This window comes from Mus musculus, chromosome 4, assembly GCF_000001635.26.
Source record: "Mus musculus strain C57BL/6J chromosome 4, GRCm38.p6 C57BL/6J".
Lineage (NCBI taxonomy): Eukaryota > Metazoa > Chordata > Mammalia > Rodentia > Muridae > Mus > Mus musculus.
This window is the reverse complement of record NC_000070.6, coordinates 132,564,049-132,583,126: the sequence shown is the minus strand read 5'-3', so window position 1 is coordinate 132,583,126 and position 19,078 is coordinate 132,564,049. Positions and strand designations below refer to the sequence as shown.

At 46.3% G+C, this 19,078-nt stretch overlaps 1 protein-coding gene across 1 annotated transcript; it reads right to left on the bottom strand.

Moving 5' to 3' along the window:
- Window positions 1-443: 443 nt before the first annotated feature.
- On the bottom strand, window positions 444-19,060 carry Ptafr (platelet-activating factor receptor). Its single transcript, NM_001081211.2, has 2 exons — window positions 18,853-19,060; window positions 444-3,872 (listed from the first exon to the last, which is right to left on the bottom strand). Exon 2 carries the CDS (start codon window positions 3,824-3,826, stop codon window positions 2,801-2,803), a length of 1,026 nt encoding a protein of 341 aa, NP_001074680.1. The 5' UTR covers window positions 3,827-3,872; window positions 18,853-19,060; the 3' UTR covers window positions 444-2,800.
- Window positions 19,061-19,078: the final 18 nt, after the last annotated feature.

The following is a 19,078-nucleotide window of genomic DNA, read 5'->3' as shown; positions in this document are numbered from 1 at the left end:
ACATGGCTCACAATCATCCATAATGAGAAACAAATAAAGAACCTATGACCAGAGCGAGTGGGGCAGGAGCAAGAGGAAGAAAGGGAAGGGGAAAAAAGAAAAAGAAGAATAGTCTGTGTGTGGGTGCTGATGAGAGTTCTAGGTTTGAATATTAATGACTCCACCCCTACGAGCCTTTTTTCCACATGTAAAACCAGCATAAAAATAATCTATAGGGTGGCTGTTAGGTAGGTAGGATTGTAAGTTTTAAAAATTGACCAAATTTTGCAGGGTTGTGGTGGCACACACCTTTAATCCCATCACCTAAGAGGCAAAGCAGGCAGATTTCTGTGAGTTTGAGGCCAGCCTGGTCTACAAAGTGAGTCCAGGACAGCCAGGACAGAGAAACCCTGTCTCGACAAAATAAAAACAAAAACAAAAACAAAACAAGACAAAAGACCAAATTAGAAGAGAAAAATGTTTATTAAGTAAACATACTATGGTACATGGATATTGCAAACCAATGGCAAGGGAGATATGCATATGATGAAATTCAGAATATACCATATTAACATAGAAACAGAGAATGTTATTTCATTGAGAGCACTAGACACCCATTCCAATGAGCTTAAGGAAGGAAAGAGAAGGAATCCTGACAAGAGAACCTCCCAGGACTCAGGAGAAAGCACTTGGTCCCTCTGGCCCCTTGGAAGCTGTGTCTTCTCGCCAAGTTCTTGTTTCTCTCCAACCTCTGCTTAGCCTAACACATCTGCTTTCTTTGAAAAGCCACTTGTCTGCCAGTCACCTAGGTGGCCACCCAACCCACTTCACATGTAGACACGGCCACAGCTCCCTGAGAGGTGCATCCCAAATCCAGATGTCCAACCCTGGCCCCTCTTCAGTTCCTATCAAAGGGCCGAGGGAGGGGAGGTTCGGGATTAGTCACCCAGATTTCAGCTGAACATGCCTGCTCAGAAGTCCCGTGAGGTAGGTTGAACCTCCCAGCTAATGACACTACGAGGTAGAAAATGAAATTCCCACGTCCTGAACAGCATTTAGCACAGGCAAGACTTGAACCTGACTTTGTAAGATGTCACAGTTCAAGCATGTTGTCTTAACTACTTAGTCCCCTTCAGCCAGGTCCACAATACTGCCATGACACCAATCCAAGCAGATTCCTGCCCTATTGGAACAAGCCTATGCCTGTCTTGCAGACAGGCATCAACTGACCCAACTTCAAGGAGACACTTGCTGGAAGGAAGGACTTTGTTTTTTCTTTTTAAAGAAAAGAAAAAGGCGCCAGGCAGTGGTGGCGCACGCCTTTAATCCCAGCACTCGGGAGGCAGAGGCAGGTGGATTTCTGAGTTCGAGGCCAGCCTGGTCTACAAAGTTGAGTTCCAGGACAGCCAGGGCTACACAGAGAAACCCTGTCTCAGGGAAAGAAAAAAAAAAAAAAAAAAAAAAGCACAAGGCTCAGGAAAACAGGAAAAGGTCCTCTGAGTGCTGAGTCTACAGCTTCTGGGTACTTCTCAGAGGGCAAGAGGGCATCTCATGTAAACGAAATAGCAGACATAATTTGAATAAACCTGATATTTCATGGGGTCACATTTGTTTTGCTTTATCTTATTAACTTTGTATGTATATGTATATGGGGAGGCGGGGCATGTGTGTGCCATGGTATGAAAGTAAAGGTAGAAGGACGACTGGCCTGTCTGTTCTCTCTTTGTACCATGTGGCTCCTGGGATTAAACACTGATCAGCAGTGTTAGCTGCAAGTGCTCGCTACCTTGCACTACCATCTCACTGGCCCCGTGCCCTGCTCTCTGTGTTGGGAGACTATGGAACCTTCAGGAGGTAGGTCCTGGCTGTAGAAGTTGGTGGCTGGGGGTGGGTTTTATCGCATCCCCGGGTTAAGGTGCAGTCTTTGGTTCCTGGCCCACTGTCACATGAACACCCCATCTCCTGTTCCCACCACCAGAGTCGGAGCTGCCCTACCGTGCCTTCCTTGCCATGAGGGACCGAGGTCTTCTAAACTGTGAGCCAAAATAAATCTCTCCCTCCTTGAGTTGTTTCTGACAGGGAGGCTGGGTACAGTGAGTGAGATGGGACTGAGACACTTGCCAAAAAATCACTACCATGTGGCCAGAAGACCTCGATAAGAAGCTGCCTGCCGGAAGTGGAAAGTGCAGTGCCCTGAGGTAGCCATCTCTCTTCCATTCCTTCAGCACTCATTCAGGCCTGGGCAAAACTCAGCTGCCTCAAGCAAACACGCTCACATCCTAGCTTCTGGTCAACTTCTGTGTTTATTCCTCTGGTTACATTTGAGGCCAGGTACTTGGGTCAGTCAAGAGATACCACCAAACCACTTCCTCTAGGAAGGGTCACAAGGACCTTGTACCTATAGATGGACCAAGGAAGGCACCATCTGAAACTTAATTGCTTCCCCAAAAATCTTCCACACAATCAGTGATGAATCCCCACAACCCATCTCCCCTCTTCCTGTAGCCCCTGGAAGTCACTGACCAAACCTTAAGTTGATGCCCCAGTTGGATGAACTGAGCTGCTTAGCGTTTCTCCCCAAGGTCTGACCCTAGCTGGATGTCACAATCTGAAGCTCTGGGTGAGTCCATCAGCCACAGTCCTCTAGCGTTGACCCAAAGACTAGTGAAAAGGAGCATCCAGGTTCTGTATCTTCCAGCAACCGGCTCTCTGCGAGGAAGTAACTGCCGCACTTGAGTCCACCAGGGTCAGTCCACCTCCTAGCTCCGTCTGTGAGGTCCATTGAAGAGAAGGCTCTGGATCTGGCTTTAATAAGCAGAGATTAATTTTTCAGCGACACAATAGGAGTCTGGTTGGCTGGCACTATCACCTCGGTGCACGTGTCACTCGTGGCTCTGGAGCACTTCCGGCTACTGCGCATGCTGTAAAACTTCTCACTGAGGTGCTTTCGGAACTTCTTGGTAAGAAAGCAATAGATAACGGGATCTAAGACACAGTTGGTGCTGAGGAGGCAGAGGGTGATTTGATGGGCATCATTAATAGCCTGATGGAAGTTGGTCTGGTAGCCCAACTCTGCTAGGGTCCAGGGCAGCTGGACCACGTGATGGGGCACAAAACAGATGATGAATACCGCCAAGACCGTGCAGACCATCCACAGCGCCCTCCGCTTCACCCCCGCTTTGCGCTGCTGCCTCATGGGCTGCGTGAGCAGCGTGTGGATGATGACCAAGTTGCAGTAGAAGATAAGGAAGAAGACGAGGAAGAAGCAGAAGGCGATGAAGACATGAACAACAAGGATGGGCACACTGTATGGCTCATAATGCTCAAAGCAGCGGGTGATGTTGCCTGAGCCATCCTTATTGGGCACTAGGTTGGTGGAGTCTGTGGCCAGGAAATAGGATGCAGTAGCCACAATGGATACCCAAATGATCAGGGACAAAGAGATGCCACGCTTGCGGGTGGTGGCCTGTGCAGTCTTGATGGGATAGGCTACTGCCTGGTAGCGGTTATAAGTGATGACACCCAAAAAGGCCACACTGCAGTAGGTATTGATGAAGAAGAGGCAGCCAGCCACGTTGCACAGGAAGTTGGGTAGAATCCAGTCGCCCTCGTTGTAGTAGTAGACAATCCACAGTGGGAGGGTGATCAGGAAGAGCAGGTCAGCCATAGTGAGATTCACCATAAAGATCTTTATCTCATTTAGTTTCTTGGAAGGGTACAAGTTAGCAAAGACCCATAGCACATAGCCGTTGGCAACCACCCCCAGTATAAAGATGACACTGTAAACAATCGGAAAGAGCGTGTATCGAAACTCAGAATCCACACGAAAGGAGCCATTGTGCTCCATTGCTCTGGGCAGGAAGGGTCACCTGGTCATGGAGCGCTGAATATGCCTGAAAGAATAGAGGAAGATTCTGGTTAATAATGAGCCAGGAAGAGACTCCCTTATATCAACAATTCCAAGGCTCCCTGGTACAGTTTGGATGTTGGCGTCCTCTCTAGGATTCATGTTGAAACTTAATCCCCAAGGATTAAGAGGGAGGTGGTGAAGGCAGAGTCTGCATAAAAAGGGCCAGCAGCCTATAAGATGATTCAATGGGAAAAGGCATCTGTAGCCAAGCCTGGTGGTCTGGTTGGATCCCCAGGACCCACGTAGTAGAAGGAGAGACCTGAGTGGTACTAGCTGACCTCTGTGCATGGTGCCGTGTATGCCTCTGTGAGGGTGGTGTGTGTCTGTACATGGTGTGTGTATGTGGTGCGACTCCACTTCTGGGAGATCTGACGTTCTCTTTGGCCGTCCACCAGGCACCGGGCACACACGTGAGATATGTAGACATGCTCAAACACTCATATGCATAAAATAAATAAGATTTTTAAAAAAATTCATATCGAAAAAAAATTTTTAGGACAGGCATTGTGGTATACACCTGTAATGGAACGAAGTCACTTGAGAAGCAGAAACAGGAAGATCAGCATGGGTTTGAGGCCATCCTGGCCTACAAAGTGTGTAGGATAACCTAAGCTACATAATAACATTCAATCTTTTAAAAAAAATTTTTAATCCATTCAACAGATGAAGGGGTTATAGCACAGTGGTCTCTTTTGCTTGACATGCATGTGACCAAGGGTGGGACCTCCTACTCCACCCAAAACCCAACAAACCAAAATTATAAACATCCTTCAACATGACTGGGCAGTGCCTATTCAAAGTGTCAAGGTCAGACAAAGAAGGACGGAGGAACTCCCAGAGATTCTAGGATACTAAATAGCCATGTGGTCTAGCCTGGTGACTCACATATGCAATCCCAGTGCTTGGGAAGCTAAGGTAAGAGGATTAGAGTGAATATCAGGCCAGCCTGGGCTACATAGTGAGTCAAAGGCTAGCCTGGACTATAGCATGAGACTTTGTCTTAAATCACGCACATGCATACATGCATGCACACTCGTGAGCAAATATTTCTGAGCATGGACTCTTATCAGGCATAATGAAGAGCACAGCAAAGCAGCCCTGTCTCCAATGAGTTTATCATCTCATACGGGAGGAAAAACGAAAGGAATTCAAATAGATAGCTGCCATACAAAGAACAAAAGGAGTGCTAATCCAAAGAACAAAGAGATCTGGGGGAGCAGGTGGCATTTCTGTGACAACCTAGAGGAGAAAGGGTGCAGACAACCCACTCAGATGCTGTGCACGACGGACACCAGGACTGAACAGGCAAAGAGCTGGCAGTTTCTAAGAACTGAAGGAAACCCAGCACGCACCCCTTACCCCAACCTCTATCTCTCCAGCTACCACTCTGCCTGCACCCTGAGCCCCTTCCCACCAGTCTCCAGCTAGAGTGACTTCCCTGGAAGGTCTTCAGAACTATCCAGACCTCACAGACCCAAAATGCTCAAGCTGCTGTGTTGAAGGTTTTTCCATATCCTGTCTCTATCTCTCTCCCCCTCCTTCCTTTCCTCTTTCCCTTCCTCACTCCTCTCCTTCCCTCCCTTCCTCTCTTTCTACCTTCTTTCCTTCCCACCATCCTACCCAATGCTAATAGAATCCAAGGCCTCTGTATACTACTAGGCAAGGACTCTGCCTTAAAATTAGTTATTCTAGTTAGTTACCCCAACTTGACCCAACCTAGAGTTATCTGAGAAGAAGCTTCAGTTGAGAAGTTGCCTAAATCAGATTGGCCTGTGGGGTATGTCTATGAGGGATTGTCTCCATTGTTAATTGATGGAGGAAGGCACAGCCCACTGTGAGCGATACCATCCTCTAGGCAGATGATCCTGAACTGTATAAGAAGCCAGCAAGCATCGCCCTCCATGGTTCCTGCTGTACTTCTTTGACTGTGAAGTGAGCTCCTTGTTGAAGGTAATGCTCTGTGGAATAGCAAGCTGCTCTCTGCCTTTCATTTCCTGCCTTGATTTCCTCTGTCTGACTTCCTTCAATGACACTGGAATAGGCTACGTAAGCCCAGTCTCCATTCCTTCTCTACATTGTTTTTGGTCAGAATATTTTGTTGTTGTTTTGTTTTGTTTTAATGTTTTGTTTTGTTTTCTTTTTTTTTTTTTTTTCCTTTTTCTTTTTTTCTTGGACAGGATCTCTCTGTCCTGGAACTCAGATCTACCTGCCTCTGCCTCCTGAATGCTGGGAGTAAAGCCATGTGCTACAACTGCCAGGTTAGGTCAGAATCTCTTAGCAAAGGCAACAGGAAGGCCACCCCTCCATTCCTTTCTTTCTTTCTTTTTCTTTTTCTTTTTTTTTTTTTTTTTCTTTTCTTTTCTTTTTTTTTTTTTTTTTTTTTTTTTTTTTTTGGTTTTTTCGAACAGGGTTTCTCTGTATAGCCCTGGCTGTCCTGGAACTCACTCTGTAGACCAGGCTGGCCTCAAACTCAGAAATCCGCCTGCCTCTGCCTCCCAAGTGCTGGGATTAAAGGCGTGCGCCACCACGCCCGGATCCTCCATTCCTTTCTATTTCAACTCATGAGTGAAACCTCATCTGAATTTCGGTTCTTCATGGAGGCTGAGCCACCTGTGAGAACCAAAAACTGTCTCTTCTACATTTATTCCCAATACTAAAAACTCATGCACAGTAACAGACGAGAAGCCTTGCTAACGACATCCACCCCTTCAGGAGCCTTCCGAGGGTAAAACACTTGAAAGAGACTAAATATAAAAAACACATTTAAAGAAATGACTAGTTGTCGTTGAAACTTTTTTGAGAACATTTTTTTCATCTTTGCTCCATTTAGTAGGATAGTAATTTATATGTCAGATATATAGGTCTCAGAATTCCTGATAAATCATAATGATTTCTCTAAATTGTTTTTAAAAAATCTACCCGTGTCTTGAAAAACAACAAAAAAGTATATCCTTGAGTCACACTGTGAATTATATTGCTAATTTTCTTGTTGTTGATGATGATGTTGTTGTTGTTTCAAGGTAAGGTTTCTCTGTGTAGCCCTGACTGTCTTGGAACTCATTCTGTAGACTAGGCTGGCCTCAAACTCACAAAGGCAGACATACCTTTAGTTCTGGCATGTGGGATTCAGAGATGGGTGGATCACTGTGAGTCAGAGGCCAGCCTGATCTACAGAGCCAAGAGGATGAAGATTTCTCACTAAAATAAGGGGTCTGAGACTAGGTAGGCCATACGGGGCCCTGCCTCAAACAAACATACAAACAAAAACAACAATAATTTTAAAATGCATACACATATAAATAATATTATTTTTAAAGGTCTTTGATTAAATCAAGAATAGTATCTTTTAGGGCTGTCAAGATGTCTCAGTGGGTAAGAGCACTGACTGCTCTTCCGAAGGTTCTGAGTTAAAATCCCAGCAACCACATGGTGGCTCACAACCACCCATAACAAGATCTGAAGACATACAGTGTACTTACGTATAAATAAATAAATCTTTTTTAAAAAGAATAGTATCTTTTAAAATATTTTTACATTTATTTATTTATTTATTTATTTATTTATTTATTTATTTATAATATATGTACCTTTGCACACAAGTGCCATGGTTCATGTGTAAAAGTAAGAAGACTTTTGTAAGTTGGTTTTCTCTGTCCACCACATGGGACCCAAGGAGCTTACTCAGGCCATATAGCTTCCCAACAGGTACTCTTACACCTACCAAGCCATCTGGTCAACCCTGAAGTGTCAGTTTTATTAAGTTTTAAGCATTAAAACATACATCTTTTGCTTTTGTTTTTGTCTTTGTTATCTATGGTTAACTCAAGACAGGGTTTCTCAGTGTAGCCTTGGTGATCCTGGAACTCACTCTATAGACCAAGCTGGCCTTGAACTCACAGAGATTCTCCTGCCCCTGCCTCCCAAGTGCTGGGATTAAAGGCGTGCACCACCTCTACATGACTAAGCATACATCTTTTTAATACTCTACATGTGAAATGGATAACATCTATAAAAGGCTTTTTGGCAAATAAAACTCTAATGTGGCCTTCCAGGAAAAAAAAAATGTGAAATAATTTTATCTATGAGCTGAACTTGCCTCTGAATCACCCTGGCAGAGGAAAGAAATATATAACTGATAAATTCAGACATGGTGGTTCATGGGAGATAGAAACACCACAGAGCAAGTTCAAGGGCAGACTGAGCTACATGTGAGCCTTTCTCAAACAAACAAACAAACTACTATTTATGGTTTTTGATAAAGTGTCAAAGAAGAACTGTTTGGAGTGGTGCCTGGAACTGCTCCAAGTTCAAGGCCAGCCAGGACTATACAGTGGAACCCTGTCCCAAAACAAAAGAGCTGTTAAGAGTTCTTAAGAAGCCTTGAGGTGAGGGGGCTGGAGAGATGGCTCAGCAGTTAAGAGCACTGACTGCTCTTCAGAGGTCCTGAGTTCAAATCCCAGCAACCACATGGTGGCTCACAGTGGGATCTGATTCCTTCTTCTTCTGTTGTGTCTGAAGAGAGCAGCAGTGTATTCACATATATAAAATAAATAAATATTAAAAGAAGGAGGAGGAGGAGGAGGAGAAGAAGAAGAAGAAGAAGAAGAAGAAGAAGAAGAAGAAGAAGAAGAAGAAGAAGAAGAAGAAGAAGAAGAAGGAGGAGGTGTGAGCCGGGCGTGGTGGTTCATGCCTTTAATCCCAGCACTCAGGAGGTAGAGGCAGGTGGATTTCTGAGTTCGAGGCCAGCGTGGTCTACAAAGTGAGTTCCAGGACAGCCAGGGCTACACAGAGAAACCCTGTCTCGGAAAAGAAAAAAAGAAAAAGAAAAAGAAAAAGGTGGTATGCACACTTTTAATCCCAGCACTCAAGCACCCAAGAGCCAGAGGCAGGCAGACCTCTGTGAGTTCGAGACCAGCCTGGTCTACAGAGCAAGTTCCAGGACAGCCAGGGCTATACAGAGAAACCCTGTCTGGAAACAAACAAACAAACAAACAAACAAACAAACAAACAAAGAGTGATTAAGAGTGCTTGCAGTTCAAGAAAGAGACCGTAAGTTTGGATTCCAGCACCCATAAAAAGTCTTAGTGTGTTCCTCACAAACAGTGAAGGTTGGAGACAGGAGGATTGCTGACCTTGCTGCCTATGAGAAGAGTTGCAAACAACAACAACAACAACCAAAATGTGTCTCCAGGTTTAGCAAGAAGTGAAAGAGGACCCCAACATTCTCCTCCAAACAGACAGAGAAGTGAACCCACACACGCGCACATACAAACACACACACTCTCACATACTCACACACGCACACATATTCACACCCCCAAAATAGAAATAAGCCTATAAATAAATCTTCACTCATGTGTGCATGTTCCCCGTAAGCAACCCTAATGAAACTTAGTGGCTTATCAAAGAAACAAAACAAACAGAAAAACAAGACACCTACTTTCAGAGAGAGTAATTGGGAAGGAGAGCAAACAGTGGGAGGCAGCAAGAGAGGGTAATGAGGTGAATTCGGCCAACATGTATGCTTTATGTACATGCAGGAACTGCTGTAACGAAGCCCATTATTATTCGGTACTAATTAATGCATACTAATAAAGTAGAGCTGTCCTGGCCGCAGCCCTCTGACCTTACGAGTGGAGCAGTTATTCTGCACGTGCCAGGCTATGAGTTCCGTCCCCAGCACGAGACAGAAAAAGAAAATAGCCTTGCTTTCGCCAGCACATATCTGTATACCACGTGTTTCCTTTACCAGAGCAGCAGCTTGTCACACCCAGAGAATGTGGATGTCGCTCTGAGACCCCAGCTGTCTCCTATTTAATTCAACAGTAAAGGGCTTTGTAAATAATGTACAGAGATGCCACTCTCCCCCGTAAACTGTTTGTTTTAGACAATCCAATTGGTTTCTGTCAAATGCAATCGTATTTGTGTTAAGATAGAATAACTTTTGTTTCTGTTTTGTTCTGTTTTGAATTGTTTTAGAAACTGTTAGCCGCAATTATTTTTCTCCTGTACTGGAGATTAAACCTCTCATGTTCCGCAGGCAAGATCTCTAATGATAAGCGGCAACCCAGCCCATAAGGTACACATATAACCCATAGAAACCAGGGGTCTTTTGAGATCTTCAATCAGTAAAGACATACCAGAGACCAGAAAATATACATGTCCCTGTCCCACAGTCTGAGCCCCTTCTTCTGATCCTCTTCTCTGTCCTGCTGGACACCCCTGAATTGGGGAGGGGGGTTCCTGAGGTGGGAAGCACACCTGGTCAAACTCTCGAGAAGGGCAGGGAGTGGCTACAGTCCACAGCTGGGCAGCTCATGGCACTCTCTCTGTATCTGTGGGGAAATTATGTCCCTACCCACAACCCACACAAGAAGTACCTTCCTTCAATTTGGTGTGGCTCCGCTTAGGGGGATGCCCATGATTATCTCTAGAAAATCTCTAGACAGAGGGCCAGCTCAGGACATGGTGGACCCGGCCCTGTGTCATGCCTACCCAGGCCCATTGAGAAAGCCTATGGTTAAGTGAGCGAGGCACTCACTGGGTTTGCCAAAAGAAGTGCCAACATTTTACCAACCTACATAAATGGTTCACTGCAATTGTTTTCCAGTAGTGGGGGCAAAATCCAGGGCCTTGCACGTGCAGACCAAGCATTCTACCTCTGAGGTGTACCCCAAGTTCTCCTTTAGTTCTTCTGGTCTCATTAACTTATCCAGGCAGGAACTGAACTTGGAATTCTGATTTTCTGAGACCACAAGTCTACCCCACCGTGCCCAGCACACCATATGCTTTAGACTTTGATTTATTTTCCTTTTGGTTTGGTTTGGTTTGTTTCAAGACAGGATTTTTCTGCGTAGCCCTGGCTGTCCTGGAACTCGCTCTATAGAACAGGCTGACCTCAAACTCACAGAGATCCATCTGCCTCTGCCTCCCGAGGGCTTGAGAGCTGGGCTAAAGATGTGCCTGATTTGGACATGGTTTCTATGTTTCTTTTTCTCACCAGGATGGAAGCCAGCCTGGTCTACAGAGTGAGTTCCAGGACAGCCAGTACTATGTACAGAGACCCTGCCTCAAAAAACCAAAAGAAATAAAGTTCACACTTCGAACAATGCCCAAAGATGGCAAAGTGACTAAAATATACCTGAGCCTGGTTGCCCAGGCCTTCCCTCCTATCCCAGAGGAACTAACTATGGTTATCCAGAGACCCAGGGACTCTCATCTGCACATCAGTTCCTCCCAGCTCCAGGCAGTCTCTGGTACCTGCCAACACACCTGTCAAAAGCTCTGGAAGACTCCTCAGTCCTTAGTCTGTGGGTGGGACTCCTGTTAGTGCCCAGCCAGTAGCCCCCTGCAGTATGGTAAGTAAACCTTTTTTTCTATTAAAAATAATAACAATAATCTAATTTGGAAAAGCAAGCTGAGGGAATGCTCAGACAATTAGAAGGAGGAAGAGGTCTGAACCACTCAATTTAAAACTCGGGCACAGTTCCCTGAAGGGTCAAAGGTGAGCCGACTGCCCAGGCCCAGCTCTCAGATGGGGGTGGGGTAAACCATGCAGATTAATGAAACCAGCGAATCCTGCCATTTGCCTTTCTACTCGACACCCACTGGAAACCAGGGTCCCAGGGAACCTGAGGAAAGGGTTCCCAGCTAAGAGAGTAAGAGAGGAGGGGCCGTCAGGAAGTGGGCAGAAGAAAGAACGTGGTGGTTCTTGCCCCAGCATAGACAATGGGCTGGAAAGCTGAGTTCACCAGCAAGCCAGCCCTGCTACTTTGTGGAGTCAGTTGACAGCAAGAATAAAAATGTCTAAATATTTATAAACTGTAAATCGGACATGCGCAACCTCGTTCCAATCTCTTTCAGTTCCTCGCAAACCCTCGGGCGAGAGAATGCATTTGCCAACAGACTGTGGACAAGGAGTGGGAGAGAGAGCAAGAGAGAGAGAGAGAGAGAGAGAGAGCACATACCTTATACTTCCACATGGGCACCACCACTTGGACCCAAGCACGCCTTTCTTGGTTGAGGGTGTTGGAGAAGAACTTGAGCCCACCCACCTAACCTGGGCCACTGTCCACCCTTCACTAGGGACATCTCAGGCATTAGTTCTTACCTGGGATCATATATCCTGCACAAATCAGCTTTGTAAAATGGATTTATACTCATTTCTTTTCTAGATGAGACACCTATTGTTCCAGAAGAGAATGTGGGATTAGGAAGGAAAATGGGCTGGAGAGATGGCTCAGCGGGTAAGAGCACTGACTGCTCTTCCAGAGGTCCTGAGTTCAATTCCCAGCAACTACTTGGTGACCCATAGCCATCCGTAATGGGATCTGATGCCCTCTTCTGGTGTGTCTGAAGACAGCTACAGTGTACGCATATAAATGAAATAAATAAATCTGATAAGAAAGAAAGAATACAGCTCTGTCCATTTTCACAAATCTAAGAAATGACAAACTGTGAGTCTCCAAAGGAGGCTGTGGCCATTGCTGGGAGCCGGCTGCTCCTGAACTAACCCTCCCTAATCTGCCCTAAGGCCTGGGCAGAGTTCAGATGGTGGCTCACACCTTCAGTGCCAGCACTGAGGAGGCAGAGGCAGGAGGATTTCTGGGAACTTGAGCCTGGTCCACATAGGGAGTTTCGGGCCAGCCAGTGCTACCCAGTGAGACTCTGGCTCAACAAAGAAAAACTACCAAATGCCAGCAGGAGAAGATTCCTTCATCCAGGACCCTGCTATTTTCTTTACATCCCGAAGACAGGAATTAAGTGAGCAAAAAGGAGGATGGGTTCGCTCTACATTGAGCTAAGTCCAGCACGGTAGAGCTAGGATCCAATTCTCATGCACACAAAGTCCCCATGCCCTTATCGGCAGTGTGAATATTTATTTATTTGTTCATTTATTTATTTTAGATAGGGTTTCATTACGTAGCCTTGGCTGGCCTGAAATTTGCTATGAAAAGGCTGGCCTCAAGCTCACAGATATCCTCCCGAAATTTGGTATTAAAGGCATGCACCACCATCTCTGGCTTGCACTATAAATATTTTTAAAGAGGCTTAAAGCCAGGCATGATGGTATGCCCCTGTAATGCTAACACTTGGAAGGCACAGGCAGGGAAGAACAGGAATTAAAATCAGTCTTGGCTACCTAGCAAATTCAAGGCCTGCCTGAGAGACATAAGCTATCTATGAGACCTTCTAAAAAGGGGTTTGGGGTAAAGGAATTGGCCACAACAGCATGTACCTGTATCTTCAGCAGTCAGGATGCTGGGGCAGAAGGTTTGCCTTGTGCTCCAGGCCAACCTGGTCTACACTATATAGAGCCATATAATGAGAGTCTGTCTCACAACAACAAAACCAGCAGAGCCACTGAGTTCGGTTCTCACGATGCAGAGCACAAACAGAAGAGGTAAGAAAGGACTGAGTTTACTCCAGGTCTCTTCTCCAAAGAAGGTACAGCTGGACCCTAAGTGTCTACACCAGCCATCATCACAGACGTGCAAAGTGAAACCAACCCACCCCACAGCCACTAAAAGGACCGCTACCAAAAATTAAACGCGGGTCTCGGGAGATGGATCTGTGGAAAAGGACCTGAGTACAGTGCCCATCATCCACATAAAGGCTTGTGTGGCTCTGAGCATCTATAACCGCAGCCCCAGGGGACTGGAGACAGGTGGGTCCTTGGAGCTCACTGACACCACCCAATGCAGCTGAAAAGATCCAGAGTCAGCGAAGGCCCTACTCAAAATGTAAGATGGAGAAGAAGACATCCTGGTGCTGACCCCTGGCCTCCACTGCCACACGCATGAGTGTGTGCTCCCTCACACCTCAGTGCACACATAGAAAAAAGCTGGGCATGGGGTTCAGCAATTAAGAGCGCTGGCTGCTCTTCCAGAAGCCCTTCCCGGCATCCACATCGCAGCTTACAACCACCTGTAACTGCAGTTCCAGAGGATTCCTGCCCTCTTCTGGACACCATAGGTACTGCATCCATGTGGTACATATACATAAAATTAAAATATAACCTTTTTTATTAAAAGAGAGAGAGAGATGGAAGGTGAGGACTAGCAATCAAGGTTATCCTCTAACACCATACATGTGTCTACACTCACATGCAAATATACATACATAGCATAAATTATAAACACACCAAAAAATTATGTTTGTATACAGAGGTCTGAGGGCTGGAGAGACTACTCAGTGGTTAAAAGCACGTGCCGCTTTCCCATGCAGTTGTGTGTGTATATGTGTGTGTGTGTGTGTGTGTGTGTGTGTGTGTGCGCGCCTGTGTGTATGTCTATATGTGCATATTGACGTATGTATGAGTATGTATGTGGGTGTGTTCTGTATGTGTGTCTGTGTATATGTTGTATGTATGTCTGTGAGTGTCTGTGTTTATCTGTGTATGTGTGTGTGTGTCTGTTGTGTCTGTGTCTGTATGTGTATGTCTTTATGTGTGTGTCTCGCTGTGTGATGTGTGTCTGTGTATTTGTGTGTGTGTGAATGTGTACTATGTGTGTGTCTGTATCTGTGTATCTGTGTGTGTGTGAGAGAGAGAGAGAGAGACCAGAAGTCAGCTGCTCTGAGTGTTGTTCTTCAGGTTCAGTCTGCCTTGTCTTTTGAGGCAGGGTCTCTCACTGAGTAGGCGAGGCTAACTTGCCAGCAATCACTATACCTGTCTCATCTCCAGCACCCAGCACTATGATAGATAGCACTGATGTCTATACAGAGATAGGTTTGGGCTCCGTGACTGGCTTGTTTACATAAAGATGAAACTCAGGTCCTCATGCATGCGAGATGAATGCGTGGCTTGATTGAACCCCTGCTCACCCCCCCCTTTTTCTATTTGTTTATTTATGTATTCACTGGGACAGGGTCTCCCTTTATATCTCAGGCTGCTTTCAAACTCACAACAATCCCCCTGCTTCAGCCTCAAAGTGCTGGGATTTTAGATGTGACCCATCATGTCTGGCTAAATTTCCTTTCTTCCTATGCCAAATGATAAGAATGAAATCCTTTCTAGGAGGGTGGGTGATGGTGGCACACACCTTTAAGCACTCCCACTGCGGAGGCAAAGACAGGTGGATCTCTGAATTCCAGGCCAACCTGGTCTACAGAGCAAGTTCTGGAACAGTGATGTCTATACAGAGAAAACCAAAAAGCCAAACCAACCAATAATAATAATAATAATTAATATTAATAATAAGCCTTTCTATGGCCAGCCCAGCCTGATCTACATAGCAAGTTGGGGGCCAGCCTGGATTGCACAAGATACTACCTCAATAAAATAAAATAAAATTATAAATATAAATAAATAAAATCAAAATCTCCCTATGGAGTATTGATACCGAATCTACAGAGTCTTTCCCCCATGCAACACGATTCACAAATTACCAGATTACTCTAGGAGCTGAAAGGATGTTTGTGCAATGATCCAGATATCTCTCCCAGCAGGCTTAGGACCTGGGTTTTTCCTAGGGCTGAGCTATTGGGGAGGGGGGTGCATCTGTGGGCATCAAACCCTTCCAGGAAGGAGATTTCCAGGAACCCGGGTGTCCTTTTTTTCTCTTCCTCTTCTCTGTTTTGGGCGTGGTCCAGCTCTGTCATAGCAACTGACAGACTTTTGTCATCACAGAGATTCCAAGGTTGTCTAGAGTGCCAACATGGCGTCCAGACCAGCTGTCTGACCTCCCTGGTCATCGGGATTTCCATCTTTTTGCAAGTAAGCACTGTGAGATCGGCAGGACAGATGCTGCCGGCACTTACCAGGTTCAGAGCGGTAACAGTCCTTTCAATGGTGGAGGGAGCTAACTCCCTTCCCAGTGACCTCACAGTGTTCCTCCTGCCAATAAGTGACAAGTCCGCCCTGCACTGCGACAACTGGATCTTTTGGGAAGAAGCCTCCAGATTGGCGGGAGGGAAAGCATGGTCACTAGAGTCATGGGAGCAGGACTCCGGTCTCAGTGGTGTAACCCACCACCCTAAGAGAATCTCTCCTCAATTCAGAGCCCCAGGGTTTTTATCTGAAAACTGGGGTGCCCTGCCAGCCTCAACGCAGGGTTGTGAAAGGGAAGTGAGATCCCAGGAGGTGGAAGGAGGTTTGGAAAAGGGTAACACTCTTGGTAAAATGCAATGGACTTAACAAACTGGAAAGGGCCCTTGCACAAGTGACTGACATATTTTCTGGCCCAGCCAGCTCAAGTGTTCTGCAAAGCTAGTGGAAGGTCCTACTCCCGTAGAGCTAAACACCCACTCCCGCTCCGACTCCCACTCCCACACAAATACACATGGAAGCTTCTTCCACTCTCGTCACAATTCTAAGTGGCTGCTCAGAGCAGCTGTGCTGGGGGCTAGCCTCTGATCTAGGGAACTGATTCCACACTCAGTAAAGACTCCTGTCCCTGAAGCCCATCTGTGCTCCTGGACTCTAGCTCAGCTCTCATTCCATCCTGAGCCCAAACCTCCTTCCACTGAGGGGACCTGTATAGAAAAGAAGGGGGTCAATGGCCTTCAGGAAGACCTGTCTGCAGGCCAAGCGTGGGGATGTCTCTGATTCCCAATAAAAGAACAAACAGATGGGAAGGAACTGGGAGGAGTAGAGGGAAGGAAAACTGTAAGATAGATAAATAGATAAGATAGATGGACAGACAGATAGACAGACAGACAGATAGGTAGATAGATAGCTATAGATAGATGATAGTACATAGATATATAGATACATAAATAGATGCATAGATATAGATAGATAGGTAGATAGGTAGGTAGGTAGATAGATACATACATATGTACATACATACATAGATACATAGATAGACACATAGATAGATACATAGATACATAGATAGACACATAGATACATAGATACATAGATACATAGATACATAGGTGTATACATAGATACATAAGTACATAGATAGATGCATAGATACATAGGTACATAGATAGATGCATAGATAGATATACATAGATAGATACTTTTTAAAAAAAAGATAAAACTGATGCCATGCCAGAGGCTCATCACATCTCAACAATCAGGAGGAAAACTTGCCCATGAGGCACATTTGGTCATCACTGCCAGGGACTGTGAATCCCTTGCCTAAACGTTCACTGACCGGATGGAGTGACCCAAGGTGACTAGGGTGAGGGCAGAGCTGGCCTATGGCTCACTGTCCGCCCCTAACAAGTACAGTTTTGATGATATCTTTTCATCTACTTAGTACAGATCTGGGAGATGTTGTGGAGGTCTCATGTAGCCCAAGCTGGCCTTCAACTTGCTACATAGCTAAAGCTGACCTTGAACTCCTGATCTTTACTGCCTCTGCCTCTCGAGTGCTGGGATCACAGATGTGCCCACCATTCCCAACTCAGTGCATATTCCTGTGCACGTTTTTCTGCCAAACCCTGCTAGCTAGGAGAAGAGACGATAAACGCACAAACAATTGCTCCTCTTGTCAGCATTGACAGTGACACTCCTGTTCTTACTGTTTTATGCTCAGCAAAGCACGTCCCCCACCTTCTTAGTTCATCCTTCCACAAACCTACAAGGTCAGAATTTTAAACCACAAAGAAGAAAATCGAGACTACTCAATGGCCCAAGGTCGCCGCAGATTATAAGCAAAATGGCAGACACAGACGGCCAGTCATCTCCTTTTCTCTCTGGCTGGGTGTGCAGAGGAAAGGATTCCCTCTTCTCTGGCAGTCACCATCCCCCACCCCAGCTCACTGACCATCTGGAGCGCATTCTAGTGCTCTGTCAAGCCGCAAATGAGAGAGCTATGAGTCCTTTATCCCTCAGTATCCCCCAAGTCTTCGGCCAGCAGCTCTGGTTTGTCGGCATCACCCCAAGACTTCCTGCAAGGGAGAGATAGCCAGTACCACACTGGCCTTTGTCCCCAACACCTGAGATTTAACGTGGCAACCTTTTGTGGACCTTTGTACCAGCCACCCAGTTATCAACATCCTCTGCAGTGGGTGTGGTCCCGGGGACCTAGCTCCATCCCAGACACTTTAGCTCAGCCTCCCAGGAAAGTCTGCTGGGGAGATGACATTGATTATACACAGAGAAGGTGTATAACTTCTCCAAAGTCACACAGCTAATAAAGCAAATGGAGGTCTGCTCACAGACCTCTAAGCCCTTGCCTCCCGTCCTCACCATCGCCTCCCAGAAGTTAAGGCTAAGATGGCTCCATCTCACTCTCAGAAAAGAGGGGTTCCCTTGGAGTGTCCCAGCACCTGATCACAGGCCAGAAATACCTACCACTCAGAAGGCTGAGAGAGGGTTAAGGACTAAGACTAGAGGATGGAGAGATGGCACAGGGATTAAGCGCCCTGGACACTCTTGGAAAGGACCCAGGTTTTGTTCCCAGCATCCACACAGTGGCTCACAATCATCTCCGAACTCCAGTTCCAGAGATCTGACCCCCTCTTCTGAACCCCAAGGCGCCAGGCATGCACACAGTGAGCATTCGTACTTGTATACACATACAATAATCCAAGGTTGCCTGTGCTACACAGTGAGTTCAAAGCCAACCTCGGCAGTGTGTAAGACCTCGATGTAAAATAAAAGTCAGGGATGGTGAGATAGCTCAGTAGGTAGAGGCATCTGCTGCTAAGCCCGAGAAGTGAAGCCAATCCCCAGGCCCCACATGGAAGAAGGAGAGAACAGACCGTCACAAGCTGCCCTTTGACCCACACATGTGCACCGTGACACATACATATACACACAATAAGCAAATAAAACGTAAAACAAGGGCTAGTGGCCAAGCATGTGTGTAGCCCTGGCTTTGGCCTGTCGCACAGCCATAAAGCTCTTCTTGAATATTAAGCCTGGCCTGAGAAAGATGCCAGATGGTTCTTTTAAAATCCAGCCACCCATCTACCTTAGTATGACCTGGAGGCATGACTCTGGCCTCCTGAGGAGACCTGTGTAGGGTTCTCCTTTGCCCAGCCAGGGCTGGGACCCTCCTTACCTGTAGGAGGAGCTCAGCCGTAGGCTCTGCTCCCTCCTGGTCCAAGCCTCAGCTCGAGCCTCTGTGTTGTGGCCTGGCAATTGCAGAAGTGAGGAAACAGAGCAAAGCACTGCCAAGTCACCCCTGGGAGGAAACACAGTGACCCAGGGCCCCTCCACCAGATGCCACAGGAACCTCCACACGGACTGAGCCAGCCAGACTCAGTACTGCAGAGGTTTCCTGCAGA

Excerpts from the sequence above, each read along its gene's own strand:
- Ptafr (NM_001081211.2), bottom strand. The coding sequence starts at position 3,826 with ATGGAGCACAATGGCTCCTTTCGTGTGGATTCTGAGTTTCGATACACG.